The 23,414-nt window shown below is 47.0% G+C and overlaps 2 protein-coding genes across 14 annotated transcripts in view; both read left to right on the forward strand.

Annotated features, from left to right (window-relative positions):
* Positions 1–13,384, forward strand: part of FAM227A (family with sequence similarity 227 member A) — a 62,283-nt gene extending 48,899 nt beyond the window's left edge. For 5 of the 11 annotated variants that reach the window (XM_044985273.1, XM_044985281.1, XM_044985289.1 and 2 more), the window contains 3 exons: positions 9,298–9,455; positions 12,362–12,517; positions 13,063–13,383. In XM_044985273.1, the coding sequence (XP_044841208.1) occupies positions 9,298–9,455; positions 12,362–12,517; positions 13,063–13,162 (414 nt within the window). In that variant the 3' untranslated portion in view covers positions 13,163–13,383. Of the gene's footprint in view, positions 1–9,297; positions 9,456–12,316; positions 12,518–13,062 lie in introns of those variants that run through there. The other 6 variants (XM_044985332.1, XM_044985312.1, XM_044985339.1 and 3 more) reach the window with 3 other exon arrangements.
* Positions 13,385–18,022: 4,638 nt separating this feature from the next.
* DMC1 (DNA meiotic recombinase 1) overlaps positions 18,023–23,414 on the forward strand; it is a 38,759-nt gene continuing 33,367 nt past the window's right edge. Inside the window, exons 1-4 of one of the 3 annotated variants that reach the window (XM_045002472.1) lie at positions 18,023–18,125; positions 20,891–20,977; positions 21,639–21,683; positions 23,015–23,161. In XM_045002472.1, coding sequence (XP_044858407.1) covers positions 20,921–20,977; positions 21,639–21,683; positions 23,015–23,161 — 249 coding nt within the window. In that variant the 5' untranslated portion in view covers positions 18,023–18,125; positions 20,891–20,920. The other 2 variants (XM_045002469.1, XM_045002471.1) reach the window with 2 other exon arrangements.

The following is a 23,414-nucleotide window of genomic DNA, read 5'->3' on the forward strand; positions in this document are numbered from 1 at the left end:
CCCAGCTGCTGATGAGGGGAAAATGCATGCCGGGCTCCCGCTCCTCCCCCTCCCCCCCATGATTCCACTATCCCCTTTTCTTCTCCATCTCCCTCCCCTCACTCCCACATTCACCTCCCCCTGCCCTATTCCACCCCCTTCCTTCCCCACTGTCTCTTCCCCTCACCCCCCTTCCCTCATTTTCCCCACCCCCTGTGATGTTATTGACATGAACTGTGACCATATAGATCATTGTGGCAACCAAGGTCCTATAGTTGCACCAAATCTTGTACAAAGAAGGTCAAGTAAGATGTCCATGAAAAGGCTGTAATTTGCTGCATATGATTATGCTGTCTGTATGTGTGTATCATTTTTGTATGTGAAGTTATAAATATGGGCTATATACTTGTATCTCAATGTGTTTGATTCTAAATACCATTAGTGAAGCATTTGGTCAGCTTCTTGAGAGAGAATTCTTCAGATTAAGTGCCCAATCAAGAAACACTTAACTGACAATGGACCTTGGGAGACTCCAATCCACATATGAGGAGCCTCCCTGGGAAGGTTCAAGGTAGCATGTGAGCAATGGCTGTTCTACCTGTAAAGAACTGAGTCATGCAGGGACATGTGACTTGCCCATGTGACTCCAAACTCCATCTTGCTGCTGTGATTTTTCTACAGTAAGAACAAAGGGGTGTCCTTCCACATGGCAGAGGATATAAAAGTCTGTGGAAATCCCTCCATTTTGTCTTCAGTCCTGCTTCTTACCTCTGGAGAAACTTTGCTACAAACTGAAGCTCTGAACAATGGACTGAATGACCCATCCAAGCTATGGATGTACTCCAGAGACATGACTTAAGCCAGCAATTTATTCCATCACTGCTATAAGCCTAAACCAAGAACTTTGCCATTACTGTATATAATTGATTCCTTCAAACAATTTTAACTCTCATCTATATTTCTTTCTCTTTAAGAATAAACCTTTAGCTTTTAGATTCTAAAGGACTGGCAACAGCATGATTTGTGGGTAAGTTCTAACTGGTATATTGACCTGAGTCTGGGGCTTGGTCCTTTGAGAGAACCGTTTTTCTTTTACTGGGGTATTCAGCCCCTAAGGAGTGGTGCTGGTGGTGATACAAGGGAATTGGAGTATCTGAGGGAATTGCTTGTATGACTTCTGGTTAGCCAGTGGGGTGAAACCGAAGTCCTCTGTTTGGCTGGTTTGATGTGCCTTAGTAATAAAAGAACCCCAGCCTTGGTGTGACTGCCCTGCTCAGGGCCGGCTCTAGCTGTTTTGCCGCCCCAAGCAAAAAAGAAGAGCGTCGCCCCACCCTACCCCCTCTCGCGAGCGCCCCGCCCCCTGAGCAGCACGCCTCTGAAGCCCCGCCCCCTCAAAGCACCGCGCCAAGCCCCCACCCCTCTCCGAGCGCCGTGCTGCTCTAAGCCCCTGCCCTCCACTCCAAGTGCCACGCCAAGCCCCCGTCCCCATCCCCCCTCCGAGCACCGCGCCAAGCCCCCGACCCCCTGAGTGCCCCCTGAAGCCCCGCCCCTGAGTGCACCGCCCGAGCGCCGCCCCGCCCGAAGGCCCTCCACCCCACCCCCGAGCACCGGGCCGCAGAAACAAAAAAAACCACCTCCAGTGCTGCCCGGAGGAACCAAAAAAACCCCAACCCTGAGCGCCGCCCTGCCCCAAGATGCCGCCCCAAGCACTTGCTTGGTCAGCTGGTGCCTGGAGCCAGCCCTGGCCCTGCTCTAAGCAATTTGTCCTGAACTGATACTCTCAGTAGTGTCCCGCCAGAGGCCGCTTTGTTACAGTGGTGTAGTCGTGCTAGGATCCACAGAACCAGGTCAATTAAGCTTCGGATCAGAACCCCATGCTATCCAAATTTGAATTTTGGGATTGAGAGTTTTGTTGGGTTAAAGATCAGTGACCATGAGCCAGAAAGCATCAGCAGAAGCAATGAAACTGCAAGCCCTGCGAGAGAGCCTGCAATTTGGACGTAATCAAAAACTGGCAAAAATTCAAATGAGAGAGAAGCAAGCCTTAGCCCAGCTGGAAAAAGAAGCTGCTGAGAAACAGAAGGAAGCTTCTAAAAGACAGAAGGAAGCTGCTGAAAGAGAGGAAAGGGCTCGTAGGGGGTGTATGGAACTGCTGGCTGCTCAGGAGAGGGTTTGCCAAATGCAACAAGAAACTGCCAGACTTAGGCCTGGTCTACACTAGGACTTTAATTCGAATTTAGCAGCGTTAATTCGAACTAACCACTCAACCGTCCACACCAGGAAGCCATTTAATTCGAACTAGAGGGCTCTTTAGTTCGAATTTGGTACTCCACCCCGACAGGTGGATTAACGCTAAATTCGACATGACTAGCTCGAATTAGGCTAGGTGTGGATGCAAATCGAACTTAGTAGCTCCGGGAGCTATCCCACAGTGCACCACTCTGATGACGCTCTGGACAGCAGTCGGAGCTTGGATTCTCTGACCAGCCACACAGGAAATGACCCGGGAAAATTTGAATTCATTTTCCTGTCTGAGCACTTCGAATCTGACGTCCTGGCTGGACATCGGGGCGAGCTCCGCAGCACCTGCAACGATGCAGAGCTCTCCAGCAGAGGAGTCCGGCCAATCCAAGAATAGAAAGAGGTCCCCAGCATGGACAGACCGGGAAGTCCTGGATCTGATCGGTGTGTGGGGCGAGGAGTCTGTGCTGTCGGAGCTGCGCTCCAGCAAGCGGAATGCAAAGACCTTCGAGAAGGTCTCCAAAGCAATGATAGAGAAAGGATACAGCCGGGATGCAGTGCAGTGCCGCGTGAAAATCAAGGACCTGAGACAAGGCTACCAAAAAGTCAGAGCGGCAAACGGACGCTCCGGAGCCCTGCCGCAGACATGCCGCTTCTACGAGGCACTGCATGCCATTCTAGGTGGGTCTGCCACCACTGCCCCACCAGTGACCGTGGACTCAGTGGATGGCATAGTGAACCTGGACAGTTCCTCCTCGATGTTCGCCGATGTGGAAGATGAGGAACGGTCTGTGGAGGATGGCGCAGGCGACAGCGAACACAATATCGCTTTCCCTGACAGCCAGGATCTCTTCATCACCCTCACAGAGATCCCCTACCAACCCTCCCCGGCCGTTAACCCGGACTCTGAATCAGGGGAAGGATCAGGCGGTAAGTGCTATAAACATGTAAACATTTATTTTTTATAAAACAGGTATAAAAAAATAGAAATACTATATATAAAATTTTAAATGAAAAACTATATGAAAAGTAGGTCCACACATATAGGGATTGAACAATAATCCTCCAGGGACAATTCAAGAAAGGTCTCATTTAGGTCCTCGAAAAGCCTCCGCAGGAGGTTCCTGGGGAGAGGTGCCTTGTTGGGTGCTCCATGGAAGCACACTCTTCCGCGCCAGGACATCCTTATGTAGATGGGAATCATCGCCTCCACAAGCATGGCCGCATATGGTCCTGGTCTCTGCAGGGCTTCCCTTAGCATCCGCTCTTTGTGACTCCGAGGGACCCGCATCAGGGTGATCTCGTTCATGAAGTGCTGCATCTAATTAGGGCAATTAGTGTATTGTTACTGTTGTGAATGGTTGACTTTTACTTTGCATAACAATGACCCTCGCTTAACAGCCACGTGTTGTAGGCCACATAGGAAAAGCATACATTGATCTTTCCCGTGCACTGGCGGGAGTGGCTGGAAAAGGGTCAGAGTATATGATTTCCAGATTGCCTTTAGCGGGAGGGCACAGCTATCCATTAACTGATAAGCAGAATGTACTGTAAGGCTTACCAGGACTGTCTGCTAGACGGATTCAGCTGTCTCTCCCCACTTGTCCGCTCTCCTGTGCAATGCCGCAGCCAATGAGAGCGTATTCCGAAATCTCGAACTTGTCCTGAGATCTCGTGAGACTTGTTGCCCTGTATGGTCTTGTTCAGAGAAACTGACTAGACTGTGTTCACTGTTCGCAAACATGTATCTGTTCAAGGAAATCAGTTACTTTTCCCATCACACAGCTTCGGCTCTTTCCCGGACTGCCCCGGCATCCCCCTCGCAGAGGCTGGCGCAGATTAGGCGGCGAAAGAAAAAGACTAGGGACGAGATGTTCGCGGAACTGATGGCTTGCTCCAGAGCCGAGGCGGCAGAGCAGAGACAGTGGAGGGAGACCCTATGTCAACAGCATCGCACACACATCGAACGGGAGGACAGGTGGCGGCAGGAAGACCAGCAGGTGACTCAAACGCTGCTTGGGCTAATGAGGGAGCAAACGGACACGCTCCGGCGCCTTGTTGATGTTATGCAGGACCGCAGGCAGGAGGACAGAGCCCCCCTGCAGTGTATCTGCAACCGCCCTCCCCCGCCAAGAAGTCCTGCCCCCCCCTCACCCAAAAGTACAAGACGGCGGGGCGGTAGGGGCCGTGAGAACTGTCACTGCACCACTGCATAGCGCTAATGTACCACACACCTCTCACGCTATACATTTGTAGAAGTGCTTCCCTTACAGGCTCACCCAGTCCCAAATCCAAGTTTCATCCCCCCACTGTGTATTAGATTATTAAAAGCTGTTTGCTGTTATTCACTGTTTCGGTCACGTCTTTCGTGTCAGAGGATTTTTTTGTGTAGGGGGGGGGGGATTTATAATTGCACGGTATAGCCTACATTACCAGGGTACAGACTTGGGGCCATGATCAACTGCAGGGCACACACACACTGCAGTCAGTAGGCACCAGGGTCACTCTGTGTGGTGTATGCTGCCCCGGGTCATTCTGTGATGTGTATGCTTGTCCAGGGTCCTAGCGCCTGCCACCCCCTTAATGTTAAGGCACGCTGCCCTTACCATGCACTTCCACCGTAGCAACGAGCCTCTCCGCTGCCCTGAGCCCCAACAAGAGCCCTCATCCACGGACAGATACTGACCCTTCCCCCACACCCCTCACCCCTTCCTACGCCCAAACCCGCAGCCCACTGCCGTCATCCAAACCCCTATCCAAAGAAGGCACCACTCGCCCCTTCCTGCAAACCCACCCCTTCCTGCAATCCCTCCCCTTCATGCACAACCACTTGCAACCGTCCCCCACCCCAGAGACCTATGTAGGAGCAGGAGGATGTCATTCCTCTATGGAACAAGCGGTCTGTACATCAGTGCACACCGTGCCCAGCACAGTATGTGTCCATGTTTCAACACCTGAACAGAAATGCAAAGTAAAACAAAGATTTATTAATAATGAGTGTTACAATTAATTTGCTTTAAAACGTGCTTTGGAAGTGGGGGAAACTTGGAGAACGGGGTATGTAACCGCAGATCGAAATCGACACATACAGACACAGGCCCAGGGTCAGTTTCTCTTGAAAGCAAGTGGAGAGTCATAGGTTACCCTGCTCTCTGAGGAAACTTGCTTTCAAAGCCTCCCGGATACACAGCGCTTCCCGCTGGGATATTCTCTCGGCACGGGTGTCTGGCTGAGCGTAAACTGCAGCCAGGCGATTTGCCTCAACCTCCCATCCGGACAAAAAGGTCTTGCCCTTGCTCTCACAGAGATTGTGTAGCACACAGCAAGCAGCAATAACTACGGGGATATTCTTTTCGCTGATGTCCGAGCGAGTCAGTAAGCTCCGCCATCTCCCCTTGAGACGTCCGAAAGCACACTCCACCACCATTCTGCACTTGCTCAGCCGGTAGTTGAAGAGTTCCTTCTCTCTGTCCAAGGCGCCTGTATAGGGCTTCATGAGCCAGGGCATTAGCGGGTAGGCTGGGTCCCCGAGGATCACTGTAGGCATCTGCACATCCCCAACCGTTATTTTGTGGTCCGGGAAGAAAGTACCTGCCTGGAGGCGTTTAAACAGACCAGAGTTCCTGAACACACGCGCGTCATGAACCTTGCCCGCCCACCCAACGAAGATGTTGGTAAAACGTCCCCTATGGTCTACCAGTGCTTGCAGCACCATTGAAAAGTAGCCCTTTCGGTTAATGTACTCGCTGGCCTGGTGGGCTGGTGCCAGGATAGGGATGTGAGTCCCATCTATAGCCCCACCGCAGTTTGGGAATCCCATCGCGGCGAAGCCATCTATGATGTCCTGGACGTTTCCGAGAGTCACTACCTTTGAGAGAAGTTGCTCAACGATTGCGTGGGCTACTTCAATCACAGCAACCCCAACGGTAGATTTGCCCATGCCAAAGTGGTTCGCTACTGACCGGTAGCTGTCTGGCGTTGCAAGTTTCCAGAAGGCTATGGCCACTCGCTTCTGCACACTCAGGGCTGCTCGCATCCGGGTGTCCTGGCGCTTCAGGGCAGGGGACAGCAAGTCACAGAGTTCAAGGAAAGTGCCCTTACGCATCCTGAAGTTTCGCAGCCACTGTGATTCATCCCAGACCTGCAGCACTATGCGGTCCCACCAGTCCGTGCTTGTTTCCCGGGCCCAGAATCGCCGTTCCACACCATGAACTTGACCCATTGCCACCATGATCTCCACGGTGCGGCGTAACCTGCTTTGTGAGAGGTCTGCGCCACTCTGTGAATTCCTGTCCTCACCGCGCTGCCGGAGCCTCCTCGCCCGATTTCTCAGCAGCTGACTGTGGAAGAGGTGGACGATAAGGTGCGAGGAGTTGACAACGGCCATAAGTGCAGCGATGATCGCAGCGGGCTCCATGCTCGCAGTGCTGTGGCGTACGCGCTGTAACCGACAAGAGAAGGGCGCGAACAGATTTCCCGCCGGAGCTTTCAGGGAGGGAGGGCGTGATTGACGGTTCAATGACAACAGTTACCCAAAAGCACCCTCGACACATTTTTCCCCCAGGAGGCATTGGGAGCTCTACCCAGCATTCCAATGGGCAGCGGGGACTGCGGGAACTGTGGGATAGCTTCCCACAGTGCACCGCTTCCAAAGTCGACGCCAGCCCCATTACTGTGGACTCAGAAATTCGAATTAGTGTATTTACTGTGGATACACAAATTCGACTTCATAAGGTCGAATCCACAAATTCGACTTAAGTAGATTCGAAATAGTCTTGTAGTGTAGACAAGGCCTTAGGCTCCAAATCAAAAAAGCAATGGAAGAACAGCAGAAACGGTATTATCTTGAAAATCCAGTTTATAACAATGTTGGTATGTTGTAATACTCTGAGCAGTTTTCTGTGTTTAACCCATCCTGCTATGACCAGGGGGAGGGGAGACTCTAACATGGTGGGAAATAGCTGTTTGTGTAAAAAAGCAGTTTGTCTGTGAATGTTTCTGAATGTCTGTCTAATGTCTCAGAAGTAAATCTGAAATTAGATCAAGCACAAAAAGAACTCATTGGTCATGAAAATGTTTCTCTCAGGAGCAGATTAAAGTGGATAGTCAGGTTAAAGCCCTAACCAAGGAAGGAAAGGGTAGATTTTTGATGGGTGATGAATTGTTGGCTAATACAGCTTGTAAAAGTAAACCTGAAAAAGGTGACTGTGATTTGCTGGAAGTAGCTCAGTGTAGCGTGAAGAACAGCAGTTTACCTGATAAGGAAGCTGTCCCACTCTCTCAGGATTTGTCTGTAACCAGCCCTGTGTGCTGGGATAAGGGAGAGGAGGACAAGAAAATGTTGGCAGAGCCTAGGCCACCTTGTAAGCTAATGGCTTTGTCTAATCAGCAGTTTGGGAAGGCAAGGTTAATGGAAGATGAGTGTCCCTCTACCTTACCTGTTGTCTGTGTGGAGAATGGTGACAGTGAAGGAAATGTGCCTCTGTCTGTTAAGGGTATTGACTTGCCTATGGAAAAAGCTACTCCAATTTCCAAGCAGTTGTCTGTGAACGGCCCTGTGTGCTGGGACAAGGGAAATGAGATCCCAAGCTGTGTGTCTGTTAAAGGGGAATGTTTCTCAAGCTCTTCTTTGTCTGTGAAGCGGACAGAAAGTGCTTCTCAGTTTATGCTACTTGACAATTTATCAGTGGCCCCAGAGTTAATTCTGGATACAGCTAAAGCCCAGAAAGGGAATGGTCCTAAGTTTGTGTCTGCTAGGGAGAATAGCACTGTAACTAGGTTGCATTCAGTTAGTGTCCTAGCAAAATCCCAGAGACCAGACAATTCTGGTGCTTGTATTTTGCCTGTTGCTAATGTGTTGCTGGGAAAGGGTGTAGCAACTCTGTCTGATTAGGGTGATACCCTAGCTGGGCACAAGGAAAGCATAAAGGTGATTTGATTGTGTTGCTCACTGACAGTGTTGAAACTTGTAATGAGGAAATGATTCCTAAGCCTATTGAGCCTGACAACTTGCAGGTTGCCAGTGACTGTGAGGAACGTTGCAGAGGGAAAGAAAGTACCTCTTACCTTTTGTCTAGTGAGCTTGCCTGAAAGGAGCTTGTGTAAAAACCGACCTGATGGGCCAGAAATGATTCTGAATGTAAGTGAGACCCAGAAAGAGTCTGTTGGTGCTCAGGAAAATGTTCCTTTAGAGCAAGCCCAAGGTAAAGAGGGTAAGGGCAGAATTTCTGTGAGGGGTAAATTGTTGCTTAGAGAAGCTCCTAGGGAAAGGAATCCTCATGGTAATCTGTGCAAGCAGTTTGCTGTAACTGAAGGGTGTGGAAGTGATTTGATCAAGGAAGTTTCAGTTCCTAACAGGCAGAAATAGTCTGTTGTGAATGGATCTATTGACTTTCCTTTTGAAAAATCCAGTGTGGATCGCTTAGAGAAGGTCTCAGATAAAATAAAAATTGTCAGGGAATTTGAACAACCCTATGACCAAGTGGCTGTGTTTGGTCGGTTTGTTGGGAAGACAATGGTGTTGGGATAGGAATGTCTCCATGCTGATTCTTTAAGTGAGCAGTCTGTGCTTCAGGGTCTGAGGACAGATTTGGTTAGGGGTGTTTCAGAGCAGAACAGTTTTATAGCTGAATACTTAAAGATACAAGGGAGAGCAAGAGAACTCACCCTCGGAATCTTTGGATTTGTGTGGTATCTCTGGCCTATTTTGTGTAGAGTTATGGTTTATTTGCTGATTTGGTCCACAAGATATATTAATACACAAAACTCTGCTTGGTCTTTGCAATACTAAAATCAAGTCTCTTCACTCCAATGTACAGTTTTTATAATGACATCAGTTATTGTACATTAAAAATTATGTAATCCAGAATGGTTATTTCACAGCCACCTATTGTAATAGCTACACCGAAAATGGAATCCCAGTGGTGCCTATATGGACAAGTTTCACTGCATTTCCAATGGTTATATATTCTCTTTCACTCAGAATATGAATCATATGGGGCATTACATGCTTTATTCTTTGGACTTAGTTTTGATATAATTAATAGCCTCTTTTCTTTTGTTTCTTCCCCTCTCCAGTCACACCCAGCTTGTCAGGGCCCTGACTTCACTTGGCATCTCTTTAACATCAATGGACACAGCCCACTAATTCAGCACTTCCTCCAGAGCTATAATGTTGAACCACAGTCTGGACAAGACATCTTGATTCACAGGAGGGAGATCTGCAAGCCTATACCATATCCTTATGATCAACTCAGAGAGATTAGAGATGGAAAAATCTTGTTAGGTCACATTCTATCCATTCCCCAAGAGTGCAGGATTATTTCTTACAGCATATTATTGGATTTTTTCTGTGTTCAGTAGTAAATGTCTCAAGCTTTAGGGCTTTCCCACCTTCCATTGAGAAACTATTCCACAAGCTAACAAACCTCATATTTTGTGTTTCCTGAAAGCCAGCCTGGATTAATCACCACTCATTTTCATCCACTTCTAGTTCTATCTTCTGACCATCTCACACAATAGTCTCCCTCTTTTGTGTTTATGTCCTTCATATTATTGTAGATGAGACTGACATCCCTTTCCTATACCCCTAGACGTTGTTTAGCCAAATTATACTTATTTAGTTATTTTAATCTCTCTTCATAAACCAGCCGTAGCCCCTTTATCACGTTTATAACGCCCTCTTATACACTGCAGTGAGGAAAACAGAGAAAGGTCAAAGTCTGCTTACTCTCCTTCCCCAGTCAGTGAATTGCTGGCTTAGTCTGTGTGACTGCAGAACTTTGTTCAGTTGCAGGACCAGACCTTAAGTTGATTATGACTTCAAACTGCCAGAGACCAGATTGAGGAAGAGGTGGTATAAGAACACATTTATAGATTGGCTCCACACCAGCTGGCTGATGTATAACCATACTGGTGGTAACCGTCAAGGGAATTGCTTTGCATTGAACAGAGACAAGATGACAGGCTCTCATTAACAGAATAGGAAGGTTAAGAAAACAAATGTGGAAAGGAACACCTGAATAAAATGGGAGATAAAATGCTGTCTAAAATTAGATTGGGGTTAAAATGCAAATATTTTTCTACTGGGAGTTTGAGTGCTCATAAAAATTAAGGGAGCAATGCCAGGAGGGAGTGTGACTGTCATAAACAGATAGTTAAGGGTTAATGTCTCTTTTACCTGTAAAGGGTAGGAAGCTCAGTAAACCTGGCTGACACCTGACCAGAGGACCAATAGGGGGACAAGATACTTTCAAATCTTGGGTTTCAGAGTAGCAGCCGTGTTAGTCTGTATCCGCAAAAAGAACAGGAGTACTTGTGGCACCTTAAAGACTAACAAATTTATTTTAGCATGAGCTTTCGTGAGCTGCAGCTCACTTGTTCTTTGTTTTGTGCTCTTTGTTTTGGGGGTTGTTCGTTCTCGGGACTGAGAGGGATCAGACATCAATCCAGGCTCTCCAAATCTTTCTGAATCACTCTTATGTTTCAAACTTGTAAGTAGCACAGGCAAGGCGTGTTAGTCTTACGTTTGTTTTCTCAACCTGTAAATGTTCCTTTTTGCTGAGAGGATTTTACCTCTGTTTGCTGTAACTTTGAACCTGAGGCTAGAGGGGGTTTTCTCTGGGCTATATAAATCTAAGTACCCTATAAAGTATATTTCATCCTGATTTTACAGAGATGATTTTTACCTTTCTTTTTCTTTAATTAAAAGCTTTCTTTTTTAAGAACCTGATTGATTTTTTCCTTGTTTTAAGATCCAAGGGAATTGGGTCTGGACTCACCAGGAGTTGGTTGGGGAAAGGAGGGGGGATGGTTAATTTCTCCTTGTTTTAGATCCAAGGGGTTTGGATCTGTGTTCCCCAGGGACGGTTTTGGGGGGACAGAAAGTGTGCCAGACACTGATTTCTGCCTGGTGGCAGTGTTACCAGATCTAAGCTAGTAATTAAGCTTAGGGTCCATACAGGTCCCCACATCTGTACCCTAAAGTTCAGAGTGGGGGAGGAAACCTTGACAGTGACATATTTACGTTACCAATCTGCCTGGGGCCACAGTTGATCAGGCTGGTGCCCCAGGATCTTTTTGGGGAGGAGATGATGAGGCACACCAAGTGTCTAAATTTTAAAGCTTTATTGATAAAATAATAAAATAACAGCAGAGAGTGCTGGGAACACTCCCATGTCACTCAGAGGATGAAAGAAAGTGTTAATGCCCCAAGCCCTAACCCACCTTCATACTCGCACACGCACGACCCAGACTGGCCAAGTCTGGGTGTAACGTCAGAAGAAGAGTTGTGGGGAAGGTGGACGGGAATGCTGTTCTGGGCCCAGGCCGTCCAAGGATCTGCTGTGCTCTCCGAGTTGCTTCAGCTCTCAGGAGGGTTTTTAATCCTGGGCTCCTTGGGGTGGGGGTTTTCATTCAAGGCCCTCTGTTCCTGGTACTCTTTGTACCAGTTCAAACAGGCTTGCTGTGGCCTTCCTGGTTTCCCGGCTCCGGAGACTGTTTTCCTTTCTGTTGGCCTTTGCTGTTGCCATTTCATTCACTCTCACTGTTCTCGCTGTTATCTCTGCAGCTCTGTGTCTCAGCTTAGTTCTTCTCTTGTCACGGCTCGTTGGGGTGGTTGGACTTCCCCCCCCTTCTGTCTTGGCAGGTAGCAGCTAGCCAGTGTTGAATTAACCCGTTCTCTGCTTTCTTCTTTCTCTCCCCCCACCTTGGCCTCTCATACCTGCAAAGAAAACTTCCACTCCCCACTCACACACCTTTGACCCTCCCCAAAATGCTTTGCGATGCTAGCAACAGCATTAGCAATACACAATGCTGATCTGCCTTCCCAAGGGACTCCGAGGGAGGGGGCCTTGGGGTGTAACAGGAGGCTCAGCCTTTACCATCCTTGCTCCTTTGATCCTAACCATGAAGATCCCCTGCTATTCTAATCCTAACTTCCCTGATATAAAGCTCTACCAGTATGCCCCAATCCTGACCATAAATTTCCTGTGCTATTCCAGTCCTGAGCCCCCCATCCCCTGCCTGCTACAGCTCTACCAATTAATCTCAGTACTAACTTATGCATCCCCTATTGTTCCTCTCATATGTCCTTTAGCAAAGAAAAAACAAAGACAATATTTTTTTCTTTTACGTTTCAAACTACGGAGTCCACCCCAACCTATGCAGATGTGATCCGACAAAGTTTCAATAATATTCGCCATCTGGACAATGCCTTCAAAAGAGTGCACCAGCGACACTGCAGAGAAATGAAGGATTTTGACCAGCACCAGTGGAAGGAGAAGCAAGAATTCCTCAGGTACAAAAATGAGTGTAGTTTCATTCTACCATATTCTGTGATGATCTGAACCCAACTGGTGATTTCCTTGTTTGCCACTGGCAAAACCTGTTACCTAACATTGATTCCAAAGGCATTTTGGGGCATGAGGAAATATGGGGATGGCTTTGGGTAGCTAGTTATTCCAGGGGGGTACAGAGATGCAGTGTGGTGGTTTTTCTGATGTTGCTTGAGGTGGAATCTGTGAGCCAATGCTCATCCAAAGGAATTTAAGAATATAGTGTGTTTTGGAAGGGAGATCATGAACTTTGGTGAGGGTAACAGGGTGATTAAGAAAGTGAGTTTGGAGGGGGTGTGGAATGCAGAGCTTTCAGTGTTTATGGATTTGGGAATACAGGGGTTAGCTAATGTCAATTCCAAAGTGGTGAAGGAATCCACTCCTAAAAACTTTCTTTGATTGCGCTTGGTGATTTAAGAAATCTTTTCTATCCTTAATACTTAAATACCGTTGAACAGTTTATAGTGCTTTTCTTTCTCTCTATCTCCCTGGCCTCCTCACTCCACAGAAAAGAGAAGCAATTGCTGTCAGAGAAAGGAGAGATGAAGAAGCTGAACCAATTGCTGACCCCTCGCCTGGATGTACTCTTCAGTTCTGACAAGACTTGAAGTGTATTTTGGGCAGCCCACCCGAGAGCTTTCTCCACCAATTAGGAACAGACAAACCTGAAAAAAATATGAAGAATCAGTTCACAGAAGTACTCTGAGTTTAAAAGTTTGATTGATTTCTAACCTCATTGATCTGTAAAACTGGGCTGGAAAAATCTCATAACATTGCAAGAATGGAAGTAATATATGAGAATGAAAAGTCACCTGAATATTTTTTTTAATGGTTTCATAGTTTGCTTCTTTGCCAAAGATTTGAGTTGCTCCTTGTTTTATCTGAACTGGCTTGGTCCCAAGCTGAAAGGCAATGTAGTTCAGACTCAGTGCATCCCCTTGCCAACAATATATAGTAGTGGAGCTGTGCTGGCCAGCTGCAGACCCTCCCAGACAGGAGGCGCTCTGTGCTGGTGAAACCTGCAATGAATTCAGCCTTGTGTCTCAGTTTTCCATTGTAAAAAATAGGAATATTTTATCTACCATACATAGGTGGTGTGAAGCTTAGTTAAGGATTGCATAGCACTTGGAAGATGTAAAGTTTAAGTTCTATGTATCGACATTATCATTTTAGCAGCACTTTGGGATGAGTGGTAACCTTTCCAGCTTGGTCCACTCATCTGCCTCCTGGAAGAGCCTGTCTATAAACAGGAAAATGGGCCAATTTTTTTTTTTTTAAATACGAGGCTAAAGCTAGGCCTTGTCTACACAGAAAAATACCAGTTTTACTGGTATAATTTAGTTATTCCAAAATACAGTAATTCCCCTACATGGACACTGCTCACATAAAAGCAGCAAAGAGTCCTGTGGCACCTTAGACTAACAGACATATTGGAGCATGAGCTTTCGTGGGTCAATATCCACTTCGTCGGATGCAACTGCTCACATAGCTCACTTTTATTCTGGAATAAAGTAGTTATTTCAAAATAAAGTCACTTTTATTCTGGAAGTGTCCATATGGGGAATAGCTTATTCCACAAGAGCTCTGTGTGTAGCTGCAGCCTTAGGCTCCTAAACCCACATTCAGGTACCTAAATACATGGCTTGGTTTTCAAAAGTGCTGAGCACCCACACACTCCCACTGAGGAAGATGATCACAATTTGCCTTTCCATGTTTCATTTTCTCACATGGCAAATATTAGAAATGCCTACATGCACTCTTACACCCTTGGGGACTTATTTTCAAAAAGTACCTTGAAAGTCATTGGGATTTGTACTCTTTCTACTCAGGTGGTTTCAAAAATCTCACCACAACTAAAGCCAGCAGCTTTGATATACAGCCATTCCTTTCCTGTTGTCAAGGCTGATTCCCCATTCTGGTACTTCAAGTGCAGAAGGTGGGGGCCCACAAGGATTCTAAAAATTAATACTGCCCACTCCAGGCTTGTATTAAACTCCAAAGGTTACAATTTCTCCCTGACCTTGGTGGGGTAGATGCTGCCACCAACCAAATGCAAAAAGAACTCTTTGAACCCAGGAAGGCACACGTGGGATTCCTCCCTGTGGGGTACCCTCAAGGCCTTTCACCACCACCCCTTCAGGGAAGAGCTGAGAAAGAAAACGAAGGAAATCAGCTGTTGCCACCAGCTAATTAAACAACATATGCACAAACCTCTTAGGACACAAAAACCCAATCCTGTTCTGTTCTTTAAAAAGGTAAAACTTTATTAAAAACAAAAAGAAAGAAAATACACCTAGAACTTAGGCTATTGCTATATTTAAAAAGAGCAAATATAATAATTAAGCATCAAGTATGGTTTTCCTGAGGTCCAGCTTAATGGTTACAAGCAAAACAAAACCATTTGGGTATTAGCACAGAGGAGTGCACAAGCCACAAAGAAATAAACCTAATTGCATCTTCCTAGATATTTCCTGATCTACTTACATATATGGGATTTCAGTAAGTAGTTTCTAGGCATGATCTGATTATTTTTCATACCTGGCTTAACGCTTTTTACAGCATAATTTCGGTTCTGTCCCCTCTCTCTGGAGAACAGGGCCGCCCAGAGGATTCCGGGGGCCTGGGGTCTTCGGCAGCGGACCCGAAGCAGGACCCGGTGCCGAAGTGCAGCCCGGTCTTCGGCGGTAATTCAGCGGCGGGGGGCCCCCACCGCGGGTCTTCGGAGCACTTCGGCGGCGGGTCCCGGAACGGAAGGGCCCCCCGCCGCCGCAGCGGCATTTTCGCAGGGATGCCTCTTGATGACGCCGCTTGTCACCGACAAGTGACGTCATCGAGAGGCATCGCCCCCGAATTTCGGCGGGGACACCTCTCGATGACGTTGCTTGTCGACGGCAAGCGATGTCATCGAGAGGCGTCGCCGCCGAAATTCGGCGGCATTTCGGCGGGTGCTCCACCACCGCAGTGGTCCTTCGGCTGGCACCCGCCAGCCAAAAAGGTTGGGAACCATTGCTTTACAGGTAAAGCAAGTAGAGAACAGCTACTAACAGGGATTTTGTAGCTGATTGGCTGGCTGGGTGTTCATAAAAGGGAGCAAACCCCCACCCCCTTCATTGATCACACCTGTAGTGGTAGGGATATATTTTATGGAATTATAGTGAACCAATATTAACTGCAGTCTTGAAGCTGAACTTGAACAAGTAATTTCTGTTCATTTATCCAGGCAGGTAAGAGTACAATGTTTGTAACTGCTTTGACAGTGTTGCCAGCCCAAAGGGCCCGAGGAGGGGCAACAGCGGGGTTCGTTGCCCGGTGTGCATCGCACTAATTAACACCAGGGTGGAGAAGCAAACCAAGTTTATTTGAGCCCAAAAAAAAGGTGCAAGGGAGAAATTACAATCTCAAATCCTGCACACCGCACACAGGCGGGGTCCCAGTATTTATACCCCTTTTGTTTCTTTTTATCTGTACTTTTCCCACCGTGGGGGCTACTTTCTCATGCAACTTTCTCATGCATATAACCTTGATTACAGCATCTGCTTTCCGCCTATCTTATCTAGTATTGGCTGCATCTAGTACCAACCGGCCTTGCAGCTGCCAGTAGTCAGCACATAATACAAGAGGTTACAAAAGTTTAGTAAGGCTAACAGAAGCACTTCACATAGAGGTACTTTGGTTCACATAGGCCCAGAGCCATCCTCCCGAGTTACCTAGATTTATGCCTAGTGACACCAACAACAGTATGAAGAGGCAGGATGAGCTGATGGATCACACATGTGATTACCTCAGATTCTGCCTTTTGTGACCTTATACAAGTTACTTACATCAACATGGTCAGACATGGTGTATAATTTTGCATGTCAATTTTTGGCTGCCTAATTTGGAACTATGACCACCCTTATTTGGAGCTGCATGTGCAAAGCACCTTTGAAAACCAGGTCTAAGCATGGGTGTGGTTTGGGGTGTGGGGGTGTTGCCCCCCAAACTGCAACCCTCAGGCAACTGTGGAATTTGCTCCCCTATTGGCCTGACTGGAGTTGTCCCCCGAAATACAGAAGTCAAACTATGCCTATGGGTCTAAGATGTCTCAAGTTGGGAGCCAAAAATTAAAGCACCCAGAAACTGGCTCTCTTTTTTCTTCTTCTATTTGCTGATCTGTAAAATCAAGATAATACCTGCCTACTTCGCAAGGGTACTAAAGATTGTTTATTAAAATGCTTTGAAGACAAAAAGCAATTTAAATGTACTATGCATGTTACATATAAATAGGGCTTTATGCAATTTTAAATATAAATGTATGTGCCAATGCAAGATGTCTGGGCCTTCCACCAGCAAATGAGCAGCAAGCAGGCCTGTCAGAAGTTCCTCTATGAAAATATCAACCAAGATCATTCCCATTTGAGAATCTGGAAAAGCAGCTGGTTAGGAGAAAAGGGTGGAGAAGTTGCCCTCTGGCCTGATGAAATGAGTTTCCTTAAAAGAGGGACAAGGTGAGTGAGAATATCTTTTACTGGACCAACTTCTACTGATGAAAGAGAAGAAGAGCTTTTGATCAACACCAGAGCTGAAGGTCTCAAGAGGAGCCAGCGGGAAAGCTTGTCTCCTCTTTCACCCTGGGAAGTTGATCCAATACAAGCTCTTACCTCGCCCACCTTGTGTCTCACACACCCTGGGACCAACAGGGCTGCACCACCACAGCGCCTCAAAAGCGCCTCTTCTTGGGAAGTGACTAGGACGTGGCAGGGTTGGTTGTGTCACAAGTCTCACCCCCGCCGCTGTTTGCCAGACTGGGGCTGTCACACGCGGGTGCCCCAGCAGGGGAGAAATGACCCGGCCCAGGCACCGCGCCGGGCAGCAGCAGCAGCAATACACGCGGGCCCCACGGTGGCACTGGGGTAGCGCCTCCTCCCTCGCCCATCGGCAGCCCGGGACAGGCCGCCGGAACCGAACGGAGCCCTCGGGCTGCCGCGTTGCCAGGTCAGCCCCTGGCGCTGGGAGGCTCCAAAGGCCCCTACAGGCAGCTCCGCCCCCCCCCCCGGCTGCAGCGCCGAGCCTCAGCCCAGGCGGGATTTGTAACCCCGCCGCCAGCCCCGCCCGGGCTCCGAGCGCCTCCTGGCGCCGCTGGGGGGCGCAGCGTCACCCCCCGGCTTCGCACGGGCGAGGCCTCGGTGAGGCAGAGAATGAATGTCGCACTCACCCCTCCCCTGACATGGTACAGTCTAGCTCCTCCCCCCGCGTGGCAGTTCGCGAGTCCGACACTACCATTCCGGGCTGGGGAAGGGAGACCCGACCTCTGATACCGGTTCATATCTCGAAACTCTCACATGGGCGCTGAATATGGATCGTTCCATTAATGAGTAGAGCCCAGGGGAGAGGACGTACTTTAACGCATGCCCTTATACAGAATAACGTTCTACCGGTTCCCGGCCTTCCCCTCTCCCCAGTGGTAGAGTCCTAACCCTCTTCCATCGAGGTGGTAGGGTCCGTTCGCCCGCCGCAGACAGCTGTGGGCGTCGGATACTTACCAGTGCGCCTGCGCCAGGCGGCTCGGAGTCTGCGTACGCGCGCGTTCGGGTAACCGCCGCCGCCTCTTCAGTTCAGTGTCAGCCCTTTTTAGCGGGAGTTTTGAGGCGGGAAAGGGGAGGCGACTCGAGCTCGGCCCTGGCAACGAACAGCGAAAAACGGCCGGGGCGGGGCGGATGATCTCTGAGGCGGCGGTGGCTGCGCTTGGGGTGAGCGGGGGATGAGTCCCGCCTGCTGCCGCGGGGCTGAGAGCGGCTAGTTCAGTGGGCGTCGCTTCCGGCCCTATCTCGCCGCGCCGGCCAGAGCCAGTTTGCCCCGCACAAATAGCGCAGCTGAGGCGTCTGCTCGGCAGAGTCCCGGGCTCACTGAACATTGGCTAGGGCGCTCGGCGCTGTGTAGCCAGAGTCATGGTGTAGTTAGGTCGACCTAACCCCCGCTGTTCTTCCATCGACCCCGCTGCGGCCTCTGGGAGAGGTGGATTAAGTACAGCAGTGGAGAAACCCCTTCCATTGGCGTAGGAAGCGTCTACATTTCAGTGCTGTGGTGGCACAGCTGCTGTAATGTGTAAACAGACCCCGAGAAGACAAGTAGGATTTGCCCCTTTATTTCTTTAACATGTATCTTGGGAGGTGTAGAAATAAATACAGCGGGGCAGTAACTCTGGTTAGGGTTGGAGTAATATGGAAGGATTCATACTTTTTCCTTCTCAAGGCTCCCCCAACCCCATGCACAGCCCCACGTTCTGTCTCAACCCTTTATCTCCCGTCTCCACGCCCTGTTCCATGTCCTGTGTGCTTGGAACCCTCCTCTCGTTGTGCAAGACAAACAATAATACATGTCACACACACGTAAAGACAGAACATATACTTCAAGATAAATTCATCCTCTGGGTGCATTTGTGCCTGATTTTTTTTAGTTGGTCTGTATAAGATTTTAGGTATAACTCCAAGCTGGCTGTGGGGCAGAGCCACATTACCACAGCAGGAGCACTGGAAGGCTCCCCAGAGAACAGGGGTGTGTCTACACTGCTACACCTCTTAATAGGGTGTGGTATAGTTCCCCCTACATCCGTTGCTGACCAATAGGAAGGTACAGCCATGGCTTTGCCTACTCTGCCAATTTTGAATTGCTATTTCCCCAAAGGGGAGAAGTCCCCTTGCTCTTTTGAATGCAAGGAATGCAGGATTATATGCATTTCAGGACAGGGAAGGGAGGATTTGTTTTTAAAAAGTGCAGAGAGAGGATTGTAACATGCCCTTTACCTTTTATATTAATTTTTCTTCTTCCAGTATCTGGGGGCAAGGGGCTTGTTCATGTTACTTCAGGAAATACTTCACCTTTTGTTATTAATATATTAAAGGAAAATGGATACAGATGACTAAATTTTCATAACTGGCAGGGATTCCATCCATTTGTCTAGAGCAGGGGTAGGTAACCTATGGCACATGTGCCAAAGATGGCATGCAAGCTGATTTTCAGTGGCACTCACACTGACCAGGTCCTGGCCACCGGTCTGGGGGGCTCTGCATTTTAATTTAATTTTAAATGAAGCTTCTTAAACATTTTAAAACCCTTATTTACTTTACATACAACAGTATTTTAGTTATGGTGTTGGCAACCTTTTGGAAGTGGTGTGCTGAGTCTTCATTTATTCACTCTAAGTTAAGGTTTCGCGTGCCGGTAATACATTTTAACGTTTTTAGAAGGGCTCTTTCTATAAGTCTATAATATATAACTAAACTATTGTTGTATATAAAGTAAATAAGGTTTTTAAAATGTTTAAGCAGCTTCATTTAAAATTAAATTAAAATGCAGAGCCCCCCAGACCGGTGGCCAGGACCCGGTCAGTGTGAGTGCCACTGAAAATCAGCTCGCATGCCGCCTTCGGCACACGTGCCCATAGGTTGCCTACCCCTGTTATAGACTCAGCCCTGGTCTACACTAAGGTCGGGGGTCGAACTAGGGTACGCGAATTCAGCTACGTGAATAACGTAGCTGAATTCGAACTACCCTAGTTCGACTTACTTACCCGTCCAGACGCCGCGGAAGCGAACTCCGCGGCTCCAAGGTCGACTCCGGCAACTCCTCCTGCCGCGGTGGAGTACCGGAGTTCGAACTAGCGCTTCCGGGGTTCGAACTATCGCGTCTAGATCAGACGCGATAGTTCGAACTCCGAGCAGTCGAACTCGCCGCGTCGACCCAGCAGGTAAGTGTAAACGTGGCCTTATAGAAAGAGACCTTCTAAAAATGTTTAAATGTATTACTGACACGCGAAACCTTAAATTAGAGTGAATAAATGAAGACTCGGCACAGCACTTCTGAAAGGTTGCCGACCCCTGGTCTAGAGGAAAGAAGTACATTGTGGTGCCATATGGAGATGTTTCAGAAACAACTTATTTGAATATTTTTCATTAGAAAGTAACATAAGTCATTCCATTTTATTTTTACTTCCAAAGAACTCCTCTGAAATTATGCCAAAGTTTTCTTCCTTTATTTCCATTTCCTCTAGCCAGGAAGGCTCTTTGTCACATCAGTGCTCCCTCCGGAAAGGGAAACTTTGCCTAAGCCAATTTGGGCAGAGGGAATCTTCTGAGAGAAAAACAAGATTCTCCCTCCTTTATTGGGGAGCTAAGCACCTCTGCAACACATCCAGCCCCTGCTGGCACATGTAGTGAAGGACCAAGCTTAGAATCTGAATTTGGATTCTTATGTGATAGCGCATCGAGATGCCACTATGCCATTGAACTCCTATTAAGAGTACTTTATAACTACTTTATGTATTTCCACCCTGATGGTGTGTTTGTTTGCTTTTTTAGTACTGACGCCTTATTGCCTGCTCTTTCACAATGAAAGCCATGGAGGATCAAGTGGTGCAAGAAGAACTAGGGTACCAGGATGATGAGGTATTTATGGATTGTGAAAAAATATGTCGACGTTCTGTCTGAGGGCATCACGCATAATTTTTTGTAGAAGAGCAGTGTTTCTTCGGTGCAGGATCATGAAAGAAAATTGGAGGGTTGCAGGGTGATAAATTTGATTACAATCTAAAGCAAAGAAAATCTTGCTCCCCTGCTCCCTGCACACCCTTATCCTTCAAGATCAAGTGTTCTTTGTCAACCTCTTGAAACACACACACACAAATAAATTATGTAGGCTTACTGTTATCAGTACATGTTTTACTCTTAGAGTAAATGTAAGGAGATCACAAAAATCTGACTTTGAATAAGGGGTCTTCAATCTGAAAAGGTTGAGAAACACTATAGTAGAGGGTTAGAAGGAAGAGTATCATGATATTGCTTAATTAGTAGAGTTTCTCAGCATGACTGGTGACTATGTTTCTTCAGATAGTTACACAATATGAGGACAACAGGGAATGCTGAAATTCTTTTGGTTCTTTCTTTGTTGTGCCTATATTGGTAGGTAGTAGGACATGTACTGTTATGAAAAACAACCCAGGTCTAATGATTTAAAACGAACACATGTTAAATTAGACAGATAACAAAGGGAGATACAGATGGTGAAAAAAAATGACTAAGATTCTGTCTTTCCCCTTGCCTCCTTTAGGAATCCTTGTTTCAGGATATTGACCTGTTACAGAAACATGGAATTGTAAGTATAAGTAGTAGATATTATCTAGACAGTTCTGCATGGGATGTTATTTAGGAATGTTATAAAAAAACACTTATCCATAGTGATGTGCATAACAAACTTTCTCCCCATAACAACTTCTAAGTAAGAGCATATCTACACTATGGGCGCTACAGCAGCACAGCTACAACACTGCAGCTATGCTGCTGTACCCCTGTCATGTAGATGCTTCCTACAGTGATAGACGGGGTTATTCCATTGATGTAGCCATTCCATCTCCATGAGTGGTGGTAGCTATGTCAATGGAAGAATTCTTCTGTCAACCTAGCTGCATCTACACTGGGCATTAGGTCGGCTTAATTATGATGCTCAGGTGTGTGAATTTTGCTATGTCACCCTAACTTTTGAGTATAGACCAGGCCTAAGAGATACAGGGAGGGCTGGACAAGTTTCGTTTTTGATAGTTTACATATTAAGGGCCAGATTTTGAAAAGTGTTTACCACCCAGCAGCTCTTGAAAATATGGCCACTTATTTTAGTACCTAAGTGAGAGCAGTTGGATGGTGAGCATTTTTTGACAATCTGTCCATAGATTAATTTCTGCATCAGCCAATAACTATCTATAATTACGCCAATGTCTTCTCTAGCTCCTGCATTATACTGTGAGTGGCTTTGTTATGCTGTTGTCAGAATGCTGGGGAAATGGGGAGCAGTTTTCTTATGAGTTAAAAATTCTTCAGTAAACTCCACTAGTAGGCTTCTCTCAAACTGGAAAAAATAACTCAATGATTTATATTAAGTGAGTACTTATTATGCCCCTTTATGTATAAAACTTTTGTTCTTCATGACTGGCTTTTCTTCACCCATCCTTGTCATCATAATATGCGCAAGATAAACCCAAGGAGAAGACAGAAGCTTCTCAGTGGGAGCAATTAAGTTATCCCTTATTCTCCCTAGTGTCATTTGCACACAGCTCCTGTGCATAAATGGGTGACACATCCAAGTTCATAGTTTTTACCCAAAGAAGGGACTTGTCTGGAGGTGACAGTTTGAAGCAGTGTCCATTAAACCTTCTGCTACTATTTTATCTAAGTAACCTGCTGCATTGCCTCTGTTCCATTACATTTCCACCCACCCAGGAGTATCTGTAACATATGACAACAAGCAAGTGTATTCTTCCCTGGACATACTTAGAACAGTCAGAAACAACAAAGCAGTTAAATCTATTTCTTTCTTAGTGAAAATAAACATACATGTGAACGTACAATATAATGGGCTACAAAAACTTTCTCTACCTTCCAGTTGTAGCATTACATGAGCTAGTGATCACAGAATGTGAGCTTTTTTCACAGAATGTGGCTGATATTAAAAAGCTGAAGTCCGTGGGAATCTGTACCGTCAAAGGGATCCAGATGACAACGAGGCGGGCATTGTGCAATGTGAAAGGGCTTTCAGAGGCCAAAGTGGACAAGATCAAAGAAGCAGCCAACAAGCTAATTGTAAGCAAATCACATACCTAGCATTTTCAACTTAGAACACCCCCTCGCCCCCTTTAAGATACTTTGCAGCATTTCCCACTGAAAACATTAGAACAATCATGCTTACAAGTGATTGTGCTTATTAGTCTAAAGTCAGAGATACTACTTTATAGTCAATAGCAGCCAGACTGACAAGTATGATGGCCCTTGACAGGTTCAGACAGATGAGAGGTCAATGAGGAGAAATGGATCTTGGCTGAGGATATCACATTCT

Source organism: Mauremys mutica, chromosome 1 (genome assembly GCF_020497125.1).
Source record: "Mauremys mutica isolate MM-2020 ecotype Southern chromosome 1, ASM2049712v1, whole genome shotgun sequence".
NCBI classification, from domain to species: domain Eukaryota; kingdom Metazoa; phylum Chordata; order Testudines; family Geoemydidae; genus Mauremys; species Mauremys mutica.